Source organism: Ammospiza caudacuta, chromosome 9 (assembly GCF_027887145.1).
Source record: "Ammospiza caudacuta isolate bAmmCau1 chromosome 9, bAmmCau1.pri, whole genome shotgun sequence".
Taxonomy (NCBI): domain Eukaryota; kingdom Metazoa; phylum Chordata; class Aves; order Passeriformes; family Passerellidae; genus Ammospiza; species Ammospiza caudacuta.
Genome location: NC_080601.1, coordinates 1,963,187 through 1,985,159, shown reverse-complemented (window position 1 = coordinate 1,985,159; position 21,973 = coordinate 1,963,187). Strand labels below are relative to the sequence as shown.

At 45.6% G+C, this 21,973-nt stretch overlaps 1 protein-coding gene across 1 annotated transcript in view; it reads right to left on the bottom strand.

Moving 5' to 3' along the window:
- Window positions 1-17,465: 17,465 nt before the first annotated feature.
- The window catches only part of CTNNA3 (catenin alpha 3), a 415,687-nt gene continuing 411,179 nt past the window's right edge, over window positions 17,466-21,973 (bottom strand). Inside the window, exon 18 of the mRNA XM_058810887.1 lies at window positions 17,466-19,331. Within this exon, the coding sequence (XP_058666870.1) occupies window positions 19,044-19,331 (288 nt within the window). The 3' untranslated portion in view covers window positions 17,466-19,043. The remainder of the gene's footprint in view (window positions 19,332-21,973) is intronic.

Here is a 21,973-nt window from a genome sequence, read left to right as displayed (position 1 = left end):
ACATCCGACTGACGAGCATCGATCCCCGATTTATTGATCCAGCCTACACACTTTTATAGTAGTGTTAATTAAGCTCATACATATTGCAAAAGCTGAGCTCATCATTGGTTACAGATTACATGCCAACCCCTCCTTTGTTGCTAATACCTGTGGCTTTCTTGTTGAGACTAATACTTGTTTTTTATCCTGCTGCTGACTACATTCAAGGATTACATGTTTTCCACCACGTTTTCCTCATCACCTAGCCAAGGACACAGTGTTTATTGTTTTTAAGGAAAAAGCCTGAGAACTTGCTGCTTACAGCTGCCTTTTACTTCTTAACCAGCTGTATATGATCATGGCCTTTTTCTATAAGCCATGTCTGAACAAAACTCTCCAACATCCACCAAAAAAACAGTGAGTTAGAATGTTACACTCCATCTACTCAGTTCAAGGAGAGATACGTGAAACGGAGCTTCTATAGCTTATATTTAATACTGGGTGTTAGTTCCAAAATTGCCTTTTCTTTTCCTTTTTTTTCCCTCCATTCTCACTGATGGTATATTTTTACACAAACAGACAAAGCCACAGTGTTACAGTTTTGGCTTGGCTGAGCCTCAGTGATCATTTTGCCTTTCTGTGAAGCTGTTGATGTTAAAGCTCCTCCATTCTCTGGGTACGTAGGAAGGAAGGGAGGTAATTATTCAAATATTAGTCCATTGTTAGTGGTTTTGTTGATATGAAACCTACAAGACACCCTGCAAACAGTATTCCAGTGTTACAGAAAGAAGACCAGTGGTGATTTTTTCTATTCACACAGCTGCCAGCTTCAAATCACCAGAGGAAACTGCTTTAATTATTTGGCATTTCTTTATTTATTTGATGTGACATAAAGCAGAATAGCTGCCATGACATAAATACACAGTTAGAGGATTTTTTATAATGCTCATTTTGTACCATGCCTATTCAGACCTTTTGGGAATCTTGTTGAAAATAGTTTACGGTTTTGGATTTTGCTTTAAAATGGCAGTGACAGGAATGATTTTTATTAATGTCTCTACTAATGGCTAGAGATTCTAAGGCGGAAGTTGCACCTGAATTTCCATAATTTGACCCACTGGTTGTATTTTCCATGTTATTTTCATTTTGATAGCTTTTTCAACAAATAGTTGAACAGCATGAGCTCTCCACTTTGCCTTCAGTTTTAGGATATTTAATGAGCTCCTAAGTGGAGTTATGACCAAGACAAATTAGATTCTTTAGCTCTGAATATATAACCTGCCAACAGTGTTAGCTTATTGTTACCATTTGTGTTTACAGCTTCATTAGTCATGGTATTAATCCTTTGATCTACTTAATTTCATTTAATTCAACCAACACTGAGGCCAATGTATTATATTACAATATTATTATATAACTTATATATATATTATATATATTGTATATATTATATAACTTATTATATTATTAGTTAGTATTAATAACATATTAATTTGGCCATTATTTGATTTGGATCCTGAATTTTTTATTAAGATTTTAAGAACCTCCAGTACAATCAGCATTTACTGACATTGCATCTACTTGCTTTCACATGCATTGCCTAGGAATATGGTGGGCAGCTTCCTACAGTAAATCCCTCCCTTTCTCCTCCTATAGGAAAAATCACAGCAAAGCAAGCAAGGGGAGCCGTGCAGCTGCAGAGCAACACCTCAGTTCCTTGGCTGGAGGAGAGGGGAGGAGTTTGAGACATTGGTGTTTAATCCTGAAAACTTCCACATTTGGCTCTGACCCTCTGGCTCGCTGATTGTGAAACTTGCAGCAGCAAATTCAGCGGGGATCTGTGTAGGAGCAGGACACATGTAATGGGATGCTTTGCTGGGAAGTGGGAAGATATCCCTGAAAAAAGTTAGTTCTGAATGAGGGATTTGCACACCCGCTCCTTTAATCAGTGAGACAATCCATTCTCCGCTAGAATTTCTCCTTTTTAACCCGCTTACATTTTTTGTTACCACTACAATTTGAGGCCGTGATTTCCAACATTATATGCTGAAAAAGAACTCTTCACTGTCTCTATTTTGGACCTGTCACTTGGCAAAGTTACAGCAAAATATTTTTCTAAATATTGTGTCATGCTATAATAAATGCAAGTAGAGCTTTTCAAATAGAGATATCCGAAGTTTGGTATATAATTTAATCTTGAAAACAACTGAAATTTCTTTCAGAAGTGCCAAATATTATGTCGAAAACTAGTGAGTCAAGTGTTTATTTCCGCTTCTAAGATTGCATGTAATTTGAGTTTTATTCAGAGGAAAATTCATTTTCACTCTCCTCCTCACCAACAAGAAGTATTATTTCTGAAGTTGGGTATGCCCATTTCCTATGCATTGATTTTGATGGGAAAAAATACAAATGAGGCTTCTAATTTAAATGATGCTTCATTTTCTGATGGTATTTCTGCCAATTTTCAATAGTTAATGCCAGTGTTAATGAAACTTGATTTGTAAGCAATTATGTAACGCATTTCATTCTAGCAAAATGATTAACTACAACCCTTTGTTGGACGCCAGAGTAACTGCTAACACTGTGTCTGTGTGTGGGGGTTTAAAATTCAGATGAAATTCTGCAGTTGTTTTAAATTCAGGATGGACACTAAATGACAGAACCATAAAAGCATTTAAAGCAAAGGTGGCTGCAGGTGAGATCTTAATTGCCAGATGAAAGATCAGCATGGTACAGAGAGCATTTCTCCAAAATTGCCTCTGCCACTTACTGTCAGTGTTGTTAGGGATGCTGGACTGCTCTGCTCCGTGTTCTGAGGCCCCCAAAGGAGCCTCACGTTCCCTGGGAGCTGCAGGAGAGAGGAGAGAGCTTCCAGCAGGGTGGTGAGGAAGGGCAGGAGCCGTTTCTGATCCTCTCTGCTCCAGCCCTGACAGGGGATTCACTCCTGGGGCACAGAGGGAAGCACTCGGGCACTGCAGGGAGATGCTGTTCCACTGCAGGAGTGTTCTTTGTGTACTAGAGCACACAGGCTGAAATTTTAGATTGGCAGTCTGCTCAGGGTTAACGGGTGAGTAATTGCTCCTTCTCATCCCAGATAGTAGTGTTGTATTTTACCTTTTCAATTCCTTCTGTTCTTTCTTTGAAAGTGCTGCTTTCCCTAACGGCTGGAGAACAAATGGAATTCTTTTCCTGAATCACGTCCCTGATGTTCATCCCCTGTTACTCATGTTCCTATTTAGGTCTTTAATCAATGGTGCAGAAGTCAGTCTGTCTGTCTTCTTTCTAATGCCTCATCTTTTCCCCTGCAGCTCCTTTTCCCCCTTCTCCCTGCAGCTTCATGGCTTGCTGTGTGTGTTCCTGCCTTCCCAGCCCAGCCATTCCCTGCAGAGCCTCCCTCCTTTACTGTGTGCACTCCAGCTCTTGAGCCCCTTGTGTTTGCTGGGGGGTGTTTGGGGTTTCGTTTGTTTTGTTCCCAAGGTTTCCCTTTTCTAACTCCAAGTTTTGTGAGGACTCACAACATACAGGCTGCTCTTGGGCGTTTATGAGTCATGGTTTTCACCTCATGCCTTTGATTTCTATTTTTATTTCCTGTATTTGAGGTGCACTGAATGTGCTGTGTTTAGTGGGTGGTGCTTCCACAATCCATTGAACTTTTAAAATGCACATGTAATTATGTGCATTATTCCTGTCTTTCTGCAAATGCATTTCTGCTTTGCTCTGTGCTACCAGTTATTTAATATAGCATGAAATGTTGCAGGAAAACCTGATGCAAGCATTCTGTGACTTCACTGCTAATGTGTTCATTCTGAGGTGGATTAATCTGTTCTACAAGCACTACAAGCTTTCCAAGGTAATTTGGCTTTTAGATTTCTTCAGGTTTAAACACTTAAAAAGGAAGTTTTCCCAATTAGCTGATCTGAATGTACAGTAAGAGGCTCTGATTTTTGTGCTGCTTTATTGCCTTAGAAGAAATTTCAGTTACACTTATGGTCAGGAAAATTTGTTCTTAACTACACACTGCAGTAAAAATTCAGAATATCTCCTTCCATTTCTAAAGAACACAGAAATCTTTCTCAGTTTGTTGCAGCTGAGTAGCTGGCCATTCCAATTTGTAATTACATAAGGTCACAGCAGAACATCAGTAGTGCTGAAGTATTCCACTGTGAATACTGGGGGGAAATGCCTCTCCTAGGACTTGCTTTATTAAGGAAATAAGTAGTGTATATATGAGGAGCTGCAGTCATGGAAATGTGTAACCAGAAGCAAATTAATTCAGTTTCCTTTTTTAAATAAGATCTCAGTAAAAGAGGTGAGGTTGAAACATTGTTATTTGACCTGCTGAGTTTCTTTAATTTAAACTTAAAGGGTAATTGATCAGGAAGATACAAAAAAAAAAAAATCTTGTTTTCTCTGGAGTGTTTTTGAAGATGCTGATGTGTGAGGATCAGACAACTCAAACCTTCATCCACAGGGAGGAGCACACAAGGCCAGATCAGGGTTGTGTTCCCACTGGGTGTCAGGACACCTGAGTGCAAGGTCTTTCTTCTGCTGTCTGAAGTCACCTTCTGAAGTCTGAAGGTCACCTTTGATTTTGCCAAACTCTGCTTGTGCTGCTATTTCTATATTCAGTCTTTATTCAATAAATTACATAAAAATATTGGGCACAGGACATGGGTTTTAGTAGAGGGTAGGCAGAGGCTGTCTGTAGTGAGGTAGTTCTAGAATAGTACTTCTTTTTGTTATGCAAATCTGCTAAGAATAGTCCATTTACAAGCCTTGCAAAAATCACTGTTTTACAATCCATGCAACCTATGCTTTCATTGTCTGAGCCTTCCATCGGATATGCTTATCTGTGGAAGCTGCTCCACTTTCCAATGAATAAAATGTATATATTTACAGGCTCACAGAGGAAGAGAATTTAAATAAGAGCACCCTTCACAGATATAAAAATTAAAAGTCGCGTCCCTGTCCTGGTGTTTAGTTGGTTTGTTTGATTTAACTCACCACTGGAGAGCTTTGAGAAAGCAGAGTAGTGTGGTTGTCAGGGCAGGTCCAGCAGAGGAGAGCTGTATCCTGTGTTCTGGGCAGTCTTGGAAAGCCCCTGGTATTTCAGTGGTACCCATGGGCAGGTCTTGGCTGGAAGCTGAGTAAATCACTCTGGTGTTCTTCATACCCATCTTTTCTCGTTCACATTGAGATAAAGATTTTGGGGTTTTTATTTTAGACTGGCATGAACAGAATTTGTAGTGTTGGTTCCTTGCATAGATTGTTGGTTTGCATTAGATTTCTCATTAAAATTCTGTGCTTATAAAGGCAGTTTGGAGTTAATTGTCTCGCACTTTCAGTGTGTATAATAGTGCAAGGAAAAAGGGTTTTTTTCATAATAATTCAAAACATTGCAATAGTCTGTGTTTTTTTAATCATAGCTTCACCATAAAAATTGCCTTATTAAATATTTCTTATAGTCAGTCGTAAACTTCTGAGGAATATTTCTCAGCTGCAAGTACTGTATCAATGTAGGACACAATAAATAAATACATAAATATTTCTGAAAAGAAGCAAGTCTTTCTGTAGAATTGTAAATCTGCCTTCAGTACTTTCTCTACCTTCTCTCGTATGCACCACCTAAATTCAGCTTGTTAAGGACTGCTGGCATATGAGAACTTTCCTTTACAAGATTCTGCTTCAGTGTTTCCCTCCATAGAGAAGACTGGTATTATCTGGCCTTCTGAACCAGCAATTCTGTTTTCTGAAGCAGAAAATTAAGTTTTTTCTTCTTTCCTGTGAAGAAGCCAGCGTGTGTCTCATATTCACGCTAGACTGTCCTGACACACCAGGAGCAGCAAATGTGAAAATAGTGTGTCCAAGCACCTAGCACAGCAGAACATGATTTTCTAGCAGAATCTCTATCAGATGCAGGTTCTGATTCTCATTCATACCAAGGCACCTTTCAATTGCTCCGGGAGTGCCAGGAGCTGTCCAGGGTAGGAGGTTAATTCACACCCTGCACTGGAATTCCCCCTCTGTGTAAGCACTTCATCTGCACAGCCCTGACAATGGGTTTTTCAGATTGTGCTGCTCTGGATGATCAACCTAACATTGTTTTAGTGCTACTGTTATTGCTTAGGTCCTGAATCTCCATGGGCAGATCAGGAGCATTTATTACAACAGGGTAAAACATTGGGTCAGTGCACAGTGGTGTTTGGGTACCCCCAGTTTTTCCTGGGGTACTTCCCATAGCTGTACTGTCAGCCTGCCCAGTAATGTAATTTATCTCTCCTGCTGAAGGTTATTCAGCTTCTCCTGTAATTTAGGTTGGAATAACAGGTAGAGAACAGTGCGTGCCTTGGGGCTGAAACGTGGGCTGCCAGGTGTAGAGTGTGTCACAGGTTACCTGTAAAATTTACTCCAGTGCATTGGGTCCCAGTTTGCTTTTCAAGAGGTGGCACAGCCCATGGCCTTCCCTGTGTCTTACTTAGCTAAAGAAAATAAAAGTAACTAACTGGAGTGTTGATTGTACGGTATCTTTAACAAATACGACATTTACTTGTTAAATATTGAAGGAATTTCAATCTCTTTCTAAACACCAAGTACTTTGACTTCCTGCCATCTCCCTCTGCTCTCTCTTCCTCTGTCCAAAACAGGCCAAAATTTAATTTTTTTATTTCTGTCTGTTCTCCTGTCTTGCTGAGAACTTGCTGCTACTTGTAAGAGCATTTCCCTTGTTCTGCAGCCATCACAAATCACCAGTGTGCAGCCCTGCCTCATCACATTAAGCTCCTCAGTCATTCTTTGTGCCTTTGTCTCGTCTTATGAGGGATTTCATCTAAGGGTTTTGGTTTATGGGTTGCTGTTCTTCAGCTGAAATAAGTTATTTGTGGCTTTCTTCTCTTCTGTTGTTTGTGTGCATGTGAAACAGGGTACCAAATAAACTTCATTATGGGAGAGTCGGGAAAATGAGCATGGTGATGATGGAATTTCCTGGTGCTTAGTTACAGTACAGAACAGTTCAGTCATCTCAGCAATGTGGGGTGAATGCAAGCTCTCACAAGAACTATGGAGAGCAAAACAGCTCCCTGTACAAAGGCAGAAAAAATGTAACTTGCATCTCAAGGTGCTGACATATGGAGTAAAATAAAAACTGGCTGCAGTGGCAAAATCAGTTTTGCCTTAGCCTTTACATCAATTTTGAATGGCTTCACAGAAGTGAATTACAGATATTCTTTAATTACTTCACTTGTGTTGCTTTAAATATAAGTCTCGGGCCAAGTGACTTTCCCAAGATCATACATTAAAAAGCTGAGAGAAGAGTCTTAAACTGTACCTCATTTTCTGGACAACAAATAAGCTTTAGCACAAAATTTTGGTGTAGAATAAAATATAGTTAAAATGTGTGTGTATTAAAAACCATAAAGTCATACCATATTTTAAGATGAACCATAGATGTGCTTATTCTTTATACAGTCTAATTAATGTGAAAATAAGTGGATGTGGCCAGAACACACGGACACAGACTCATCTGCTCCATTCATGTCCAGTCTCCCTCCTCCAACAGTATGAAACACAACAGGGTGAATAAAAGGGGTCGTTTTGCTACAGTGCTGCAGTGTTAGGACGAAAATTAATTTATTTTTCTTTGGACATGCCAGGTGCCTTCTGCATGTGGTATTTAGTGATCCTGCAAAGATAGTGGAAAAAGTGAAAGGGATGTCAAGAGAAAATCCATCTGTAGAGGAAAAATCAATGTTTTTAAATCATTTCAATTTCTCATTTTACAAACTTCATTACATCTAATTCTATTATAAAAATCCACTCTCTCAATATAGGAAATCATTGAAAGAACAAAGCTCAACTGGATTAGATAATTAATTTATCAAAGTCTTAAAATGTTGCTGGGTTTTTTTCAATCAGATATAACAAAATTACAGAAGCTCATTTTATCGGTCCAGATACAGTCTCATGCACAAAAGATTTATCCAAATAAGTAAATCTGGTCTGTACTTCTTATAAATTCATGCTGAACTAATTCATCATCCCCAAACCACAGCAATTTACATGTTAGCAGGAGTTCACAGAGGTATAACATGCCGTGTTGTTGCTTTGTATTTGATAGCAGCACTTGCTGTGTCTGCTCTGCTGCAGTGCGATGCCCAGGGCTGTCCCTACACATCCCAGGGCTCTGCTGCTGCAGGGGACGCTGGCCCAGCTGGGGCTGTGTGCTGCTCTGAAGGGTGAGCAGAGCCCGGGTGCCTCCTGCTACTGGGGCAGGGCGGGGGGCTCCGTGCATGGGGTGGGATCCATGGATGGGGTGGGCTCCGTGGATGGGGTGGGCTCCGTGCATGGGGTGGGATCCATGGATGGGGTGGGCTCCATGGATGGGGTGGGATCCATGGATGGGGTGGGCTCCGTGGATGGGACTCTGTGGTTCAGGGGCTCTGTGGCTGGGGGGATCTGTGGTTGGGGGGATCTGTGGATGGGGGGATCTGTGGATGGGGCTCCGTGGACAAGAAGCTCTGTGGATGGGGCTCCATGGATAGGGGGGGCTCTGTGGATAGTGGGCTCCGTGGATGGGGCTCCATGGATAGTGGGCTCTGTGGATGGGGGGGCTCCATGGATGGGGCTCTATGGATGAGGGGCTCCATGGATGGGGCTCTATGGATGGGGGGGCTCCATGGATGGGGCTCTATGGATGGGGGGCTCCATGGATGGGGCTCTATGGATGGGGGGCTCCGTGGAGGGGCTCCATGGATGGGGGGCTTTGTGGATGGGGTGGGCTCCACGGATGGGGGGCTCTGTGGAGAGGGTGGGCTCCATGGATAGTGGGCTCTGTGGATGGGGCTCCATGGACAGGGGACTGTGGACGGGGGGCTCCGCGTGGATGGGGGGCTCCATGGATGGGGCTCTATGGATAGGGAGCTCCAAGGATGGGGGGCTCCATGGATGAGGGGCTCCATGGATGGGGCTGCATAGATAGTGGGCTCCATGGATGGGGAGCTCCATGGATGAGGGGCTCCATGGATGGGGGGCTCCATGGATAGTGGGCTCTGTGGATGGGGGGCTCCATGGATGGGGGGCTCCATGGATGGGGGGCTCCATGGATGGGGCTCCATGGCTGGGGCTCCATGGATGGGGGGCTCCATGGATGGGGGGCTCCATGGATGGGGCTCCATGGATGGGGCTCCATGGATAGTGGGCTCTGTGGATGGGGGGCTCCGTGAATGGGGCTCCATGGATGAGGAGCTCCATAGATAGTGGGCTCCGTGGATGGGGGGCTCCATGGATGGGGCTCCATGGATGGGGCTCCATGGATGGGGAGCTCCATGGATGGGGGGCTCCATGGATGGGGCTCCATGGATGGGGGGCTCCATGGATGGGGGGCTCCATGGATGAGGCTCCATGGATGGGGGGCTCCGTGAATGGGGCTCCATGGATGAGGAGCTCCATAGATAGTGGGCTCCGTGGATGGGGGCTCCATGGATGGGGCTCCATGGATGGGGCTCCATGGATGGGGGGCTCCATGGATGGGGCTCCATGGATGGGGAGCTCCATGGATGGGGAGCTCCATGGATGAGGAGCTCCATGGATGGGGCTCCATGGATAGGGCTCCATGGATGGGGGGCTCCATGGATGGGGGACTCCATGGATGGGGGGCTCCATGGATGGGGCTCCATGGATGGGGGGCTCCATGGATGGGGCTCCATGGATGGGGCTCCATGGATGGGGCTTCATGGATAGTGGGCTCCATGGATGGGGGGCTCCATGGATGGGGGGCTCCATGGATGGGGAGCTCCATGGATGGGGCTCCATGGATGGGGGGCTCCATGGATGGGGAGCTCCATGGATGGGGCTCCATGGATGGGGGGCTCCATGGATGGGGAGCTCCATGGATGGGGAGCTCCATGGATGGGGGGCTCCATGGATGGGGCTCCATGGATGGGGGGCTCCATGGATGGGGGGCTCCATGGATGGGGCTCCATGGATGGGGCTCCATGGATGGGGAGCTCCATGGATGGGGCTCCATGGATGGGGCTCCATGGATGGGGGGCTCCATGGATGGGGGGCTCCATGGATGGGCCTCCATGGATGGGGCTCCATGGATGGGGGGCTCCATGGCTGGGGCTCCATGGATGGGGAGCTCCATGGATGGGGGGCTCCATGGATGGGCCTCCATGGATGGGGCTCTATGGATGGGGGGCTCCATGGATGGGGGGCTCCATGGATGGGGGCTCCATGGATGGGGAGCTCCATGGATGGGGCTCCATGGATGGGGGGCTCCATGGATGGGGGGCTCCATGGATGGGGGGCTCCATGGATGGGGCTCCATGGATGGGGGGCTCCATGGATGGGGGGCTCCATGGATGGGGAGCTCCATGGATGGGGCTCCATGGATAGGGCTCCATGGGTGGGGCTCCATGGATGGGGCTCCATGGATGGGGCTCCATGGCTGGGGAGCTCCATGGATGGGGCTCCATGGATGGGGGGCTCCATGGATGGGGGGCTCCATGGATGGGGGGCTCCATGGATGGGGCTCCATGGATGGGGGCTCCATGGGTGGGGCTCCATGGATGGGGGGCTCCATGGATGGGGGGCTCCATGGATGGGCCTCCATGGATGGGGGGCTCCATGGGTGGGGCTCCATGGATGGGGCTCCATGGATGGGGCTCCATGGGTGGAGCTCCATGGATGGGGCTCCATGGATGGGGGGCTTCATGGATGGGGCTCCCTCTGCACACCCAGCCTGGGCTCTCCCAGCTCCTCCCTTGCCCTGGACATCCCGGCAGCACTGCCGCCATCCTGGAGCCGTTCTGAGGGACAGCAGCAGGCTCTGCTTCTTGGAACTTCCCTGCCGTGCTGCTTATCTGTTGTGTCCTTGCCTACCTGGCTGAGAGAGAAATAAAATGGCTCCCTCCGAGATTCTGAACTAAAATACAAGTACAAATCTGATGGTACAAATCTTCTGGGAAGAGTTAACTTCAGAGATCAGAGTATTGAAAGCAGTGTCTCCAAAACTCAGAGACAGCAGTACAGAAGTAGTAAGCAGTGACAGAGAGGTGGCTGAGGTCTTTAAAATACTTCTGATTGTCCCCTTTGTCACTGTAGTTAACAGGTGAGAGCTGGGTCCTTGAGGCCCCTGTAAAGAGATTGTAGTGCAGTGGCTTCAGGAGTCCAGTAAATGATTCCTGGTTTTAAAGGAGAAATCTTATTTTCTAATCTCCGTCTAAAAGTCTTGTTTTCTTTTATGACACATGGTATGCTGTCTGTTCTCAGAGCACACAAGTTTAAGGATGGGAATTATGAAAATATAACTTTATTCTAAACAAGGAAATACTGTTGCTATTGCCAAAGCACAGACTGAGGGAAGAAGCCTTTGCCACTGCAGTTAATGTTGTTGACTTTGTAGGTAGAGCTTGCTCTCTTTGCAATCTAAGGTTTTGAGTGCTTTGTAAGCTCTTCTGTATGTGCTGCTTTAATTCTTTAGCGTTTTGCTACTAATCCTTGTTTTATCCTCCCTTTAGGGTATCAGAATCTTTAGGCATTACAGTGGGCAATTAACACAGCTTGCCAAAACAGCTTGGCACTTGAGTGAAAAAGGTTGGAGTCTTACTGCCAGGGAGGCAGTGTGGGAATGATGATAATTAGGCTGACACTGGTCAGTGGATCTTTCATTCATTTAAGGAGAGCTAACTGCAAGGGAAAATCTGTCTAGACTGGAAAAAAAGATGTTGAAGAAATATGGGGAGTTTATCTCTCTCTGTGTCCCCTAGGTTAGCCAAGCAGGAGGGCTTGAGCAGGTTGGGATCATATTGATTTCACAGGACAAAGGAAAACTTTTCATTCAAGAAGCAAGGATGGAATTCAAGTAAATGTTGGTCATGTATAAGTGACAGAAATATTAAAAGCATTACAAAGCGATCTGAGTGCTATTCCAGCCCATCTGCTGCCAGCAGGTTGGCCCACGAGAGTGTTTGTTATCCAGTGCTCGGGGATGTGTCAGTCCTAGCACTGCCTTTTTCCTCAGTGACAAGCAAAATGTGCCTCGAGTCCCTTACAGAGCAGTCTGGTGAAAATGAACAGTGAGCTTCCTTAGGAAGGTGGTTGGTGGCATTCAAAATGCTGACAATGAACTGGTGGCCTCAAAGCGCTGAGTACAAGGTGGGCACGTGTAGGAGGAACTTCATACAAAGAAACACCCCCAGAGGCATTTCTGGAGGAAAGCAGCACTTCTGCCCCTGAGACAGAGTAAAAATCCCCCAGAGCAGAAATCCATTTTGATTTAGGTGAAATGTACATCTTAAGTCTGTAAGGCCTAGGCTGAAGGGAAAACTGCGCCAATGAATGACAGAGATAAAGGAGAGACAAAGAGAGACAGATAAAGAGAGACTGAACCTGCTGTGGGAGCAGGTCAACTTGGCCTAGGAATTCTTTCTGATAAAAAAGAACCAGGGCGAATGTCACATGCAAAATCCGTAGAAATGAATATGTATGAACCTATTGTGAAACTGTATGCATATGTATTTGAGAGGGGGATAAAAAGGGACCTGAAGTTCTCAGAGGTACACATGCCCTTTTTAAGGAGAGCAATCTCTGCACGTGTCCAGCGCTGCAATAATAAACATTCCGGCTTTACAACTTTCACAAAGCTGTGGAGTCTTTAGCTCTCTCCGCAAAACACCCCCTTGGGAAATGCTGCCTTAACAGTGGAATTACATAACACAAGTTTTCCATGTTTTGTAAATGTCACTTTTCCTTTTCTCCCCCTTGCTCAGAAAGGGGCTCTCTTTCTCTGCTGCAGCAGCAGCACAAAGGAGAGCAGGATGGCCCCTGGCACCCACACACGGTTCTGCCAGCCCACGGGTGAGGGTGCCAAAGAGGGAGTGGGCACAGCTGGGAAGGCCCAAGGGGCTGCTGAGAGCAGTGGGAAGGTGGAGCTGTGCCCGGTGCCACAGCAGCTGGAATTGTTAGAGGTACTGCAACAGGGGCAGAGGAGACTGGCACCTTGAACCTTTGCCTCCGTTAGATACCCAGGCCAGGGAATTATAACAGTTTGGCTGGTGACTGGATTTCAAAAAAACCATTTCATTAAAACCAGACTTCGGTTTTAATCACAGACTGAAGCCATTTCATTGTGAGATGTAAATCTGGGAATATCTATTGCAGGCAGCGTCTTACATACAAGCTAAAAAAGCAAAATCAAATAGAGACAGCCTGGGACAAGAGGAGGAGTGAACACGGAATAGTTTGGCAGGTTTGAGTCTTGAATTTCATTCCAGTGACAGGGTTGTCTATACTCTGTTTATTTTTATCTAAGATTATGAGTGAGTTTAATTCACAGTAACTGCTTGAGATGGAATCTCCAGGATGGATACAGTTGCTGGAATGTACATTTGTATATGCTGCATTCATTCCAGAGCCCTGTAATGAATTTCTTCCGAGGTTCTTCCAGGGGATGAATAAGGAAGAGAAGGTGAAGGACAGGATCCTGGGGAAGCATCTTAGTCATTCTTGTTAACATAACAAGTACTTGTCTTGAAATTATATTGGCTTGTGTAATGCTTGCAGCTAGACAGAAATTATTTCAGTGATAATAGAGCTCATCCTGAGCCAAAAAGTTACCTCATTTCCTTTTCTTTTTATACTACAATAGGTATGAATATCCTATTCAAACTCATCAAAGGTTTGCAGACATAATTGTTCTGTGCTTATTTTAAACTGCTGGGGGCTTAAGTTCCAGTTTGCTGAGTGACTAGATGCAGTTGCTATACTTTTGCCATAAGATGCAGCCATTTTTTTCCCTGTCAGAGTAATTCAAGAGCAGAAAATTGAGGCTGAGTGTCTGAGATGCTGCATCTTTATAAGGTGAAATCTCTATGTGCTTCTGCATATTTGATCTGAATTCTAACAACTTCAGTTTATCAGTAACTAAATATTATGTAATTATAGAAATACATTTAATTATAAATATATCTGTATATTTAATTATATTAAAATAATTGCATTGATTTATGTTGTTTGCATTTTGTGACTATTATAACACATACATTACTCATGTGTGTTGTAATAGATATAAAACACATAACAGGTAAATTATGTAATTATATCAATAGATAAATAAGAGAGGGTTATTTTATGCCAGCCAGGGGCAAAGATCCCCCAAGCACTGAGGTTTGCACATTGAGGGCAGGTGGTTTGCAGTGCGTGCTTGGGGTCTGCCTGTCTGTGTTTGCCGTTTCTGTATGAAGTCTGTGGCACCTGTATAATCCACACAGAATCACAGAATGCTGAGGGGTTGGAGTGGACCTTGAAGACCCTCCTGTCCAACACTTGCCACTGTCCCAGCCTGGCCTTGGACACTTGCAGGGATCAAGGGGCATCATGATCTCCCTGGACACCTCACACCACCCACTCTCACAGTAAAGAATTCCTTCCCCATATCTAACCTACGTTTCCCCTCTGAATTTGTACCCAAGACATAAAGTAGCAGAGCTCTAATCTTCTTTTCTTGCTCCTAAGTGCAGATGAGCTAAATATAAATTGTGCAATAGGCACCCAGGTGTTCTCTTAGAGAAACCAATGCAAACCTTCCTGACAGCAAGTTGCACTGGTTGTTTTATTTGCTTATTTTCATTTGAGGTTCAAAGGATCACACCCCCAGCAAGCTGCAAAGCCCCAACCTCAGTGATGTCTGAGAGGACTAGACTGGGTTTGCAGAGGGAGTGGAAGGCAGAAAAGAGCCTTTTGCTGTTTTGTCCTTTTTGGAAAGCCTTTACTCCAGGGAGATTCTGCTTTCCTGGAGAAATCATTGCTTTAAATGACTCTTCCTCCTCCAGAGAAGCTAAAAATCCACCAGGAAAGTTTCACCCGACCTCTCAGCCATGCTGGCTGGTTGAGAATGGCACAAAATGTGGGAGCAGTGTCCTGTCCTGTTTCCATCCAGTGAGGATAACTGGGTACGAGGCAGCCCAGGGACAGAGGCTTGCTGGAGCAGGGAGCTCCTTTAACCCTTTAGCCCCTGGAAAGAGCAGTGCCTCCCTCGCCCACAGACCCTGAGCTCTGGGTATTGGCAGCTGCTGCCTTCTGTGAAGGAAGCTGAAAACTGCAGCAGAAAAGCCAATGGCTCTAAAATCACCAGGCTGATAAAAGATGTGAGGGTTGAGAGGAAACATCATCCTGTACAGGGCATCTCTGTGGTCTCCAGCCTGCTTTAACATAGTCATTTTCACCATCAGGAAGTATAATGTGAATATTTCCTATCCTGTAAAAAGCTCCTTAAAGCTGTTAGATCCACCTCTTGCAGTGCAAACTTTCATCTTAACTATTGCTTTAGGCTGGAGCCAAAAATTAGTTGCTCAGCTTCCAGTTCCTTGGACCATAGCAGCACATTCCTCCTGCTGATGAGAGACATCAGGGTCTTTAAAGTATTTTCATGATTTGTTTGCCATTTCTGCTTTGGATGTATTTTTTCTTTATGCCAAGAAAGTTTCCAGTGAGTTGTGGTTTATCATTTGAAAGGTGGTGTTTTTCAGTGCAGCAACACCAAATCCATGGCTTTGTAATTAACACTGCCCGTGCATTTCTTCCCTTCAAGAAGTTGTTGTGCAAAACCTAAGCCCACTGATGACCTTGGGGAGAGAGAGAGAGTGATCTGCTTTATCTTTTTAATTATTATTTAATTACTCTACTCATGTACTAAATTGCCTCTACTGGACAATACCAGATGAGTGTTTTTGTTCTGTGAAAGAACTTTCTGTATCATGAAAGAACTTTCTGTATCGAGATACTTTTCTCAAATGCTCCAAGCTGCAGGCTCACAGAGAATAAAGGACACAAGCCACTCAAAAATCACTGCAGGACCTTTAAAACACCATGCCTGGCCCAATGTCAAGCTGCTTAGTTGTGTTCTTTAGCAGAGATGCAGCTACAGAGCTTCCCTAAGTGGTACCAGGCTGTCTTGGGAGAAAAAGCACATTGGCTGTTTAGTAAAAAAAAAATAAAAATTCAACAGCTTTGGGATTCATGGAAATGATGCAGACCTGTCCTCTCAAACTAATGGGCTTCAGCAATGGGACTCCCACTTTCTAGTGCTCTAGTGAAAATTTTTAATATAAAATTGCCTTCAGTCATCCATCACCCTGTGCTCCATGATGTGGTAATGGGGAGAGGCCAAGGCAGGCTAATGGAGTAATCTGAGGTGAGAAAGCTGCAGCTCTGCCAGGCTGAGAGCAGCAGTGTGAGGGCAGGCAGGAGGTGGGGGAGAAGTTATGCTCTGAAAGCTGGGCTGGCAGGGAATGAGGAGATGGAGGAGTGTGGGAGCTCAGCACATCACTGCTGATGTCCAAAGTTACCGAGACAACCCTTGGGGGGCTCGGAAATCCTGGAATGTTGCCAGGAGTGCCTGGTGGTTAGATTTTGACCCTGCACGGGATGTGCCACCTGTTTGAGGACAAGAGAGTCACTTGGGGATGAATGGTGTAAGTATTCACAGGGTGGAAATGCAGATTTTAGGATTTTGGTACGGGGGGGTTATGGAGACAAGATGGAGGGATCAGGGCATGTCTTGTCCTTCTTCTTCCTTCTTCTTGTCATCCCTTTTCTGTGGTGATGCTGGCACTTTGGGATTGGTTCTTGGTGAAGGCGCACTTACTAACATGGGTGAAAGGTATTGGGAAATAAAGGTAAATATGATGTACGTAGTTTTTAGTATAAAAATAGACGACCGCCCAGTGGGAGGCCAGAGTGCCCTTGGCTGCCTTGCTGGCCAGACCTCTGTCGGGCTGGAAGAAAATTTTGTAGATAAGAAATAATAAACAATGTCGAAGACTGAAAATCTGAGGAGCGCTCTCATCCTTTGGAGCACGGGCTGTCCCAGGGCCATCCTACATGTGTCCGTGCAGAGACGAGCAGCCGGAGCGGTCAGAGGAAGAACGAGGAGCTGCTTGGAATAACGCTGAGCAGTTGGTCCTCCTTCAGAATTCTCCCTCGTGGCAGGGAAGTAGGTGGTGGTTCCCTGCTTCCCAGACTGGCTGAAGGGTGATGAGCTGGGCTTTTTACAGCGCCAGGACTTCTTACACTTTGCCTCCTTAGCCAGGAATAAACTTTTTCCTTTGGGATTGAATTTAACCCAAGATAAATTTAGTCTAAATTTGATTATTGCTCTTTGGCTCTTCTCAACAGCCTGCAGTGGGTTTTAAATTCCTTGTTCATTTGGAGGGTGGTTTCTGTGTAATAAATTGCTGTGTTGAGATCAAACTGGCTACTGAGCATGGCCAGGGAAGGAGCACAGACTGGCAGTGCAGGAAGGAGCATGAAATGAAGCAGTAAAATGTGCTTTAGTGATACTGGTGCTGGAAAACCTCTCCTGTAGAGCAGCTAATGGAGTACACACAGTGTGCTGGAAGGAAGGCTTCTGTGAGCACGCCTGGCAGGCCTTGAACTTCAGACACACCGAAAAAATCCCACAGCACTGACAGCAGCTTCTCGGGGTGTACATGCTTTTTTTATTAACAATGTGGTACCAAGGCATTAGTTACAAACATATGACATCAAGGGGACCAGGATCAAGGTGTGACCTGGAGCCAGGAGGGTTTCAGGACAGTCCCAGCCCCAGAGCAGCCCCCAAGGCTGTGCCAGCTTACCTGCTGCCTCTGGAGCCCTGGGAGGAGCAGCAAAGCCAGGAGACAGTACTGACATCTTGCTGCAAACATGCTGCAGGGAACTGGAGTTGCAAAAAGGTGATTTTCTTCCAAACTTCTCCTTTTCTTCCATTTAACTGATTGCAAGGTTAGGGAAGGTGGAAGAATGATCAGTAGAATTTGTAATTCATGAGCACTGTAGTTTCACAGGGTTTTATAGAAATTACCCTGCCCCAGCATGCTGAGCTTACCAAAGGGCAGCCCCAAGAGGAAAGGCACAGTTCAGGGTTATTCCTGCTGCCCACACTGGGCTGGGTCAGGCACTGCTGGGCAAGCATGGTAATAAATGACCTGGAGCAGTGGCCCAGAATGTGGAGCCATCCCAGAGTGGCAGTCAGTGACACAGGAAGCTCTGGCTTTTGAGGGATAAAAGCCAGAGCTTTTCATCTTGGCAAATGCAGAAGCCATGATAAAGGATCTACGGAATGGCCAAGCAAAGACATCTTGAGTAACAAATGTAGCCTGGGAAGAATTCATGACATGGCAAAAAGGCAAGTTAGAGCCTTCTAAAATAATTAGTACAAGTGGATTTCAGATTCAAAAGTATTTAGAAAAAAATAGCTTTTCTTAAGCACATTGCAGAGGCCTGGACTAGCAGGATTTACCTTCATGACACACTTTGAGTGCAGCCATTCAGCACTCACCAGCAGAGTCCTGCATTTAGCAAGTCTGTCAGAAGTAACTCAATTCCCTACAGTTGCTTTGGAAAAGTCACCCCATTCCTAAGATTCAAGATATTTGTATTTCACACACTCAGAATAATGATTTATTTCAAAGTTCTTCTTTTGTGCAGCAGTAGGAAAGTTTTTTTTTATTGTTAATGTCTGATTTATCTGAACTGCCAAGTACAACAGCCAGCAGGTTTATTGGGGCTCACAGAAGAGAGCGGGAGCAGAATGTGGTCATGTTTCCAAAGGCCTTCTAAAGAGCTGTCACCCCTGCTGGCCTGCAGTCAGTGCTTTCTTTACTACATTGTTACATCCACCTTGTTCCAACCCTTGGTGTGTTTCGTCAAACATTTTCAAGCTTACATTTCCAAGGCATGGTCTTGGCCGAGGATGCTGCAGTCTGGAGCCAGGTTTGTGCGGGTGTGAGCTGGTCACAGGTGCCCCTCAGGGCCTGGCCCAGCAGCAGAAATGCCTGTGTCACACCCAGACCCCTGCAGCGGGGCTGCCTCCCCTCCTCACTGCAGGAGAACCAGTATTATTTCCAACTGTGTGCTTCTAACTAATCCAACAGCATTTTCAAAGCTTTTAAGCAAGTGTTATCTTGCAGATTTAGAGCAAAACATTGACATATATAATTATTAAGTAAGCAGGGGAAAAGATGAAAAATCATGGGAAATTCAAGGTAAGAAAACATAGTGGCAAAATATTAGACTATTTCTCTGCCTCTGAATTCACTCATGACTTGCACAGGATGGATTCTCTTCTTGGCAGAACCTTTTCTGACAGCAGCATAGATTTCTTCTGGCTTCTCCCTTTTAATCAGGGGCTTCTTCTCTGGAGCCTTCATTCTCCACATCACAACTGGATGGCGTGGGCCAGTAGGACTCTGAATCTTGATGATCTTTGTGGATGCAATATAGGACATCTTCACTGTCTGCACCACAGAATTCATTAAGTTTTTGGCGGCCTGAATTAGTGAAGTGACACTGTCCAGCTGTAACAGGAAACAGAAACACCAGCTTAGAAGGCAGTGTGCTTTTAACCACAGTAGGCACAGGAATAAACAGCAGTTAAAAAGTAAGACTACCAGAGACTAAACCATAATTACCACATTTTCCTTTTGTGTGTTTGATCACTGCGCTCATGCTTTGCTGCTCAGATTTATTGTGATGTATGGAAATTCATGCTGGTGGAACAGATAAATGCTTTGGAAGATAATGCTAATTGGTTTTTTTCTGTAACAGGAATTCATGATGCTTGTCTGCAGGGTCCTATTGCAATTACTACTGATGGGTAATGAAACCAACTTGAAGAAGAGCTGTGAAGATGTGACCACTTGCTTCCTTTGTTTCAGCACCAGGTGAGGCCTCCAGCTGCTCCTGCCCCATTCCAGGCTCCCACAGGTGCTCAGGAGCAGTGCTGGGATTCTCTGGAGTGTCTGCCTCTGGCTCTGGCAGTGCTGCTGAGCCTGTTCTCAGCAGCCAAGATTTGTATGGGGTATTGAAAGTGGGATAACCCACAGAAATCCCAGTGACTGTGGGGATGCCACCCAAGGGCAGGATGCAGAGCAAACACAGCCCATCCCCTTCCCCAGCACCCAGCACAGCCACAGCAGTGCCACAGCAGGGCTGTCCTCTGTCACTGCTCGGGGACAGCAAACGGGAGCGCTCAGGAAGCTTCATGGCTGGGATGGAGAAATAGTAGGATCACTCTTCAAAATGGGAGAGGCTTCACACTTCACCTTCTAAACATCCCCTTTGCTGAATCATTTGTGTAAAAGCACTGAAGCCAGTTCTCTGAAGGGCTCTCTGTGGGTTTAGTGGCAGAGTGATCCTGTCCTTTGCCATCCAGCCCAACCCCAGAGCCTTGGGCAAGGTACCGATTTACAAATGGGGTTATTAGGAGAGGTTTGAGGACTTCTCCCTTTGCCAGATCAAACAAACTGATCAGGTGAAAGAGGTGTGTTATTATTGTCTGTCTTCATTCTGACTGTGTAACACAAATACGAATAAGGCAGAAATAAAAAATTCAGCCAAGAGGCTGGATTTAGTTGCAATTTGGAAACGTCTCTGAACTGGCAGAAGAATCTTCCAGTTAATACAACACACACTGCTGCTCTCTGAAAATGCAAAAAACCAAAAATTTTTAAAAAGTTAAGATAACTAGTTTAATGCACACATATGATGGCAAACTGAAATTATCTCAATTCCCCAAGAAAAGGTAAAATCTACCAGATGGCCTCTGAAGTTCATTCCATGCTGCAGCATGGGAACTTTGTCAAAAGGGCTGCCAGCCTGTAGCAGCCCTGTGGTGTTTGCAGGGCACTGGTGCCATCAGAGGGCAGCTGGGTGTGTTTGGGGGCTGAATCCCTGAGCTGGGCTGCCCAGCCCCTCGGCAGCCTTGCCCTGTGAACTTCAGTGCACGTGCTGAGCCCCAAATTTCAAACACTCCTTCACACACCTAACACATGTGAAACAAGCCACTTCCCAAGGCTGCAGGCTGTGGGGAAGGTTCTGCTCAGAGCTCGTCCCACAGCTCACTGCTGGATGCTGGATGTCACACAGTGTTTCCTGGAGCAGGAGGAGACACAGCTTCCTAGGAACTTCTTTCTTTCATGCTAACCTGTAGACTGGTTATACACTGACACACCTCTGCATGCACACACACAGACATGAAATTTCAATTATCTGTTGCTATCTAGAACAGCTGACAACACCATAATTCTGACAGCTTCTTGAAAGCTTTGAATAGCTTTTTTTTTATCCCCTATCCTAACAGTCCAGCACTGGCATAGTAACATTGTGCAGGGACAAAAAAAAAAGATGGTTTTGGTTCTCTGGCAGATGGCAATGGGCTTCAGAGGAGGCTTCCTTCTTCCCTGAAGTCTCCTCGTGACTGCAGTGTGTGTAACTGCTCCACCATTTTGAAGTTGCTGGTTGACAGAGGCATGTGAGGAGGGGTAGCAGGTTGGGCACCAAATAAATTCTTATTTGCATGGCAGGGAAAAAGCTTATTGAAGAAACTGGTAGCATCCAGGCAGGATGCTACAAAGCTTGAGCTGTTCTTTATTGTGACCTCGGTGTGTGTAGTGTGGAACATGGAGAGTGCTGAGGTGAGCAGTAGAACTTAGCTGGCCTTTCCTCTCCTGTGGAAACTCAACAGGTACCTCCTCCTTCTGCCCCTGTGGCTTCTTCCACAAATGGGCTCTGCAACAGCCTAGGGCTCCTTCACCCCACCCCTGAGATCACAAAACCTGCACTTTTATTGTTTTCCAAACTACAATCATAGGTATCTACTGTAAGCAGCAAAACCCTTCAGGGGTGCCCAGCTTTGGTGAGGCTGTGCAGCCGTGTCAGCCTCGAGGTCTGCCAGGGCACAGCTGCCAACTGCAGCACTCCAGCTGCTGGAGAGCCACAGCCTGACTCCAACCCAACAGCAGAGCTGTTCCAAGAGGCAGAATTCCCCTGCCCCTCGCCACGCCACAGGAACTGAACCTCTGCCAGAGCACTACACCTCTACAAGGGATGCCCTGAGGCACAAAGAGCCCTGCAGGCTGTGAGGAACAGCTCCGTGTGTCCCTGCTGCAGGGCAGTGACCTTCTGCTGCATTATTGGGCCAGGGCTGACTCAGAACAGG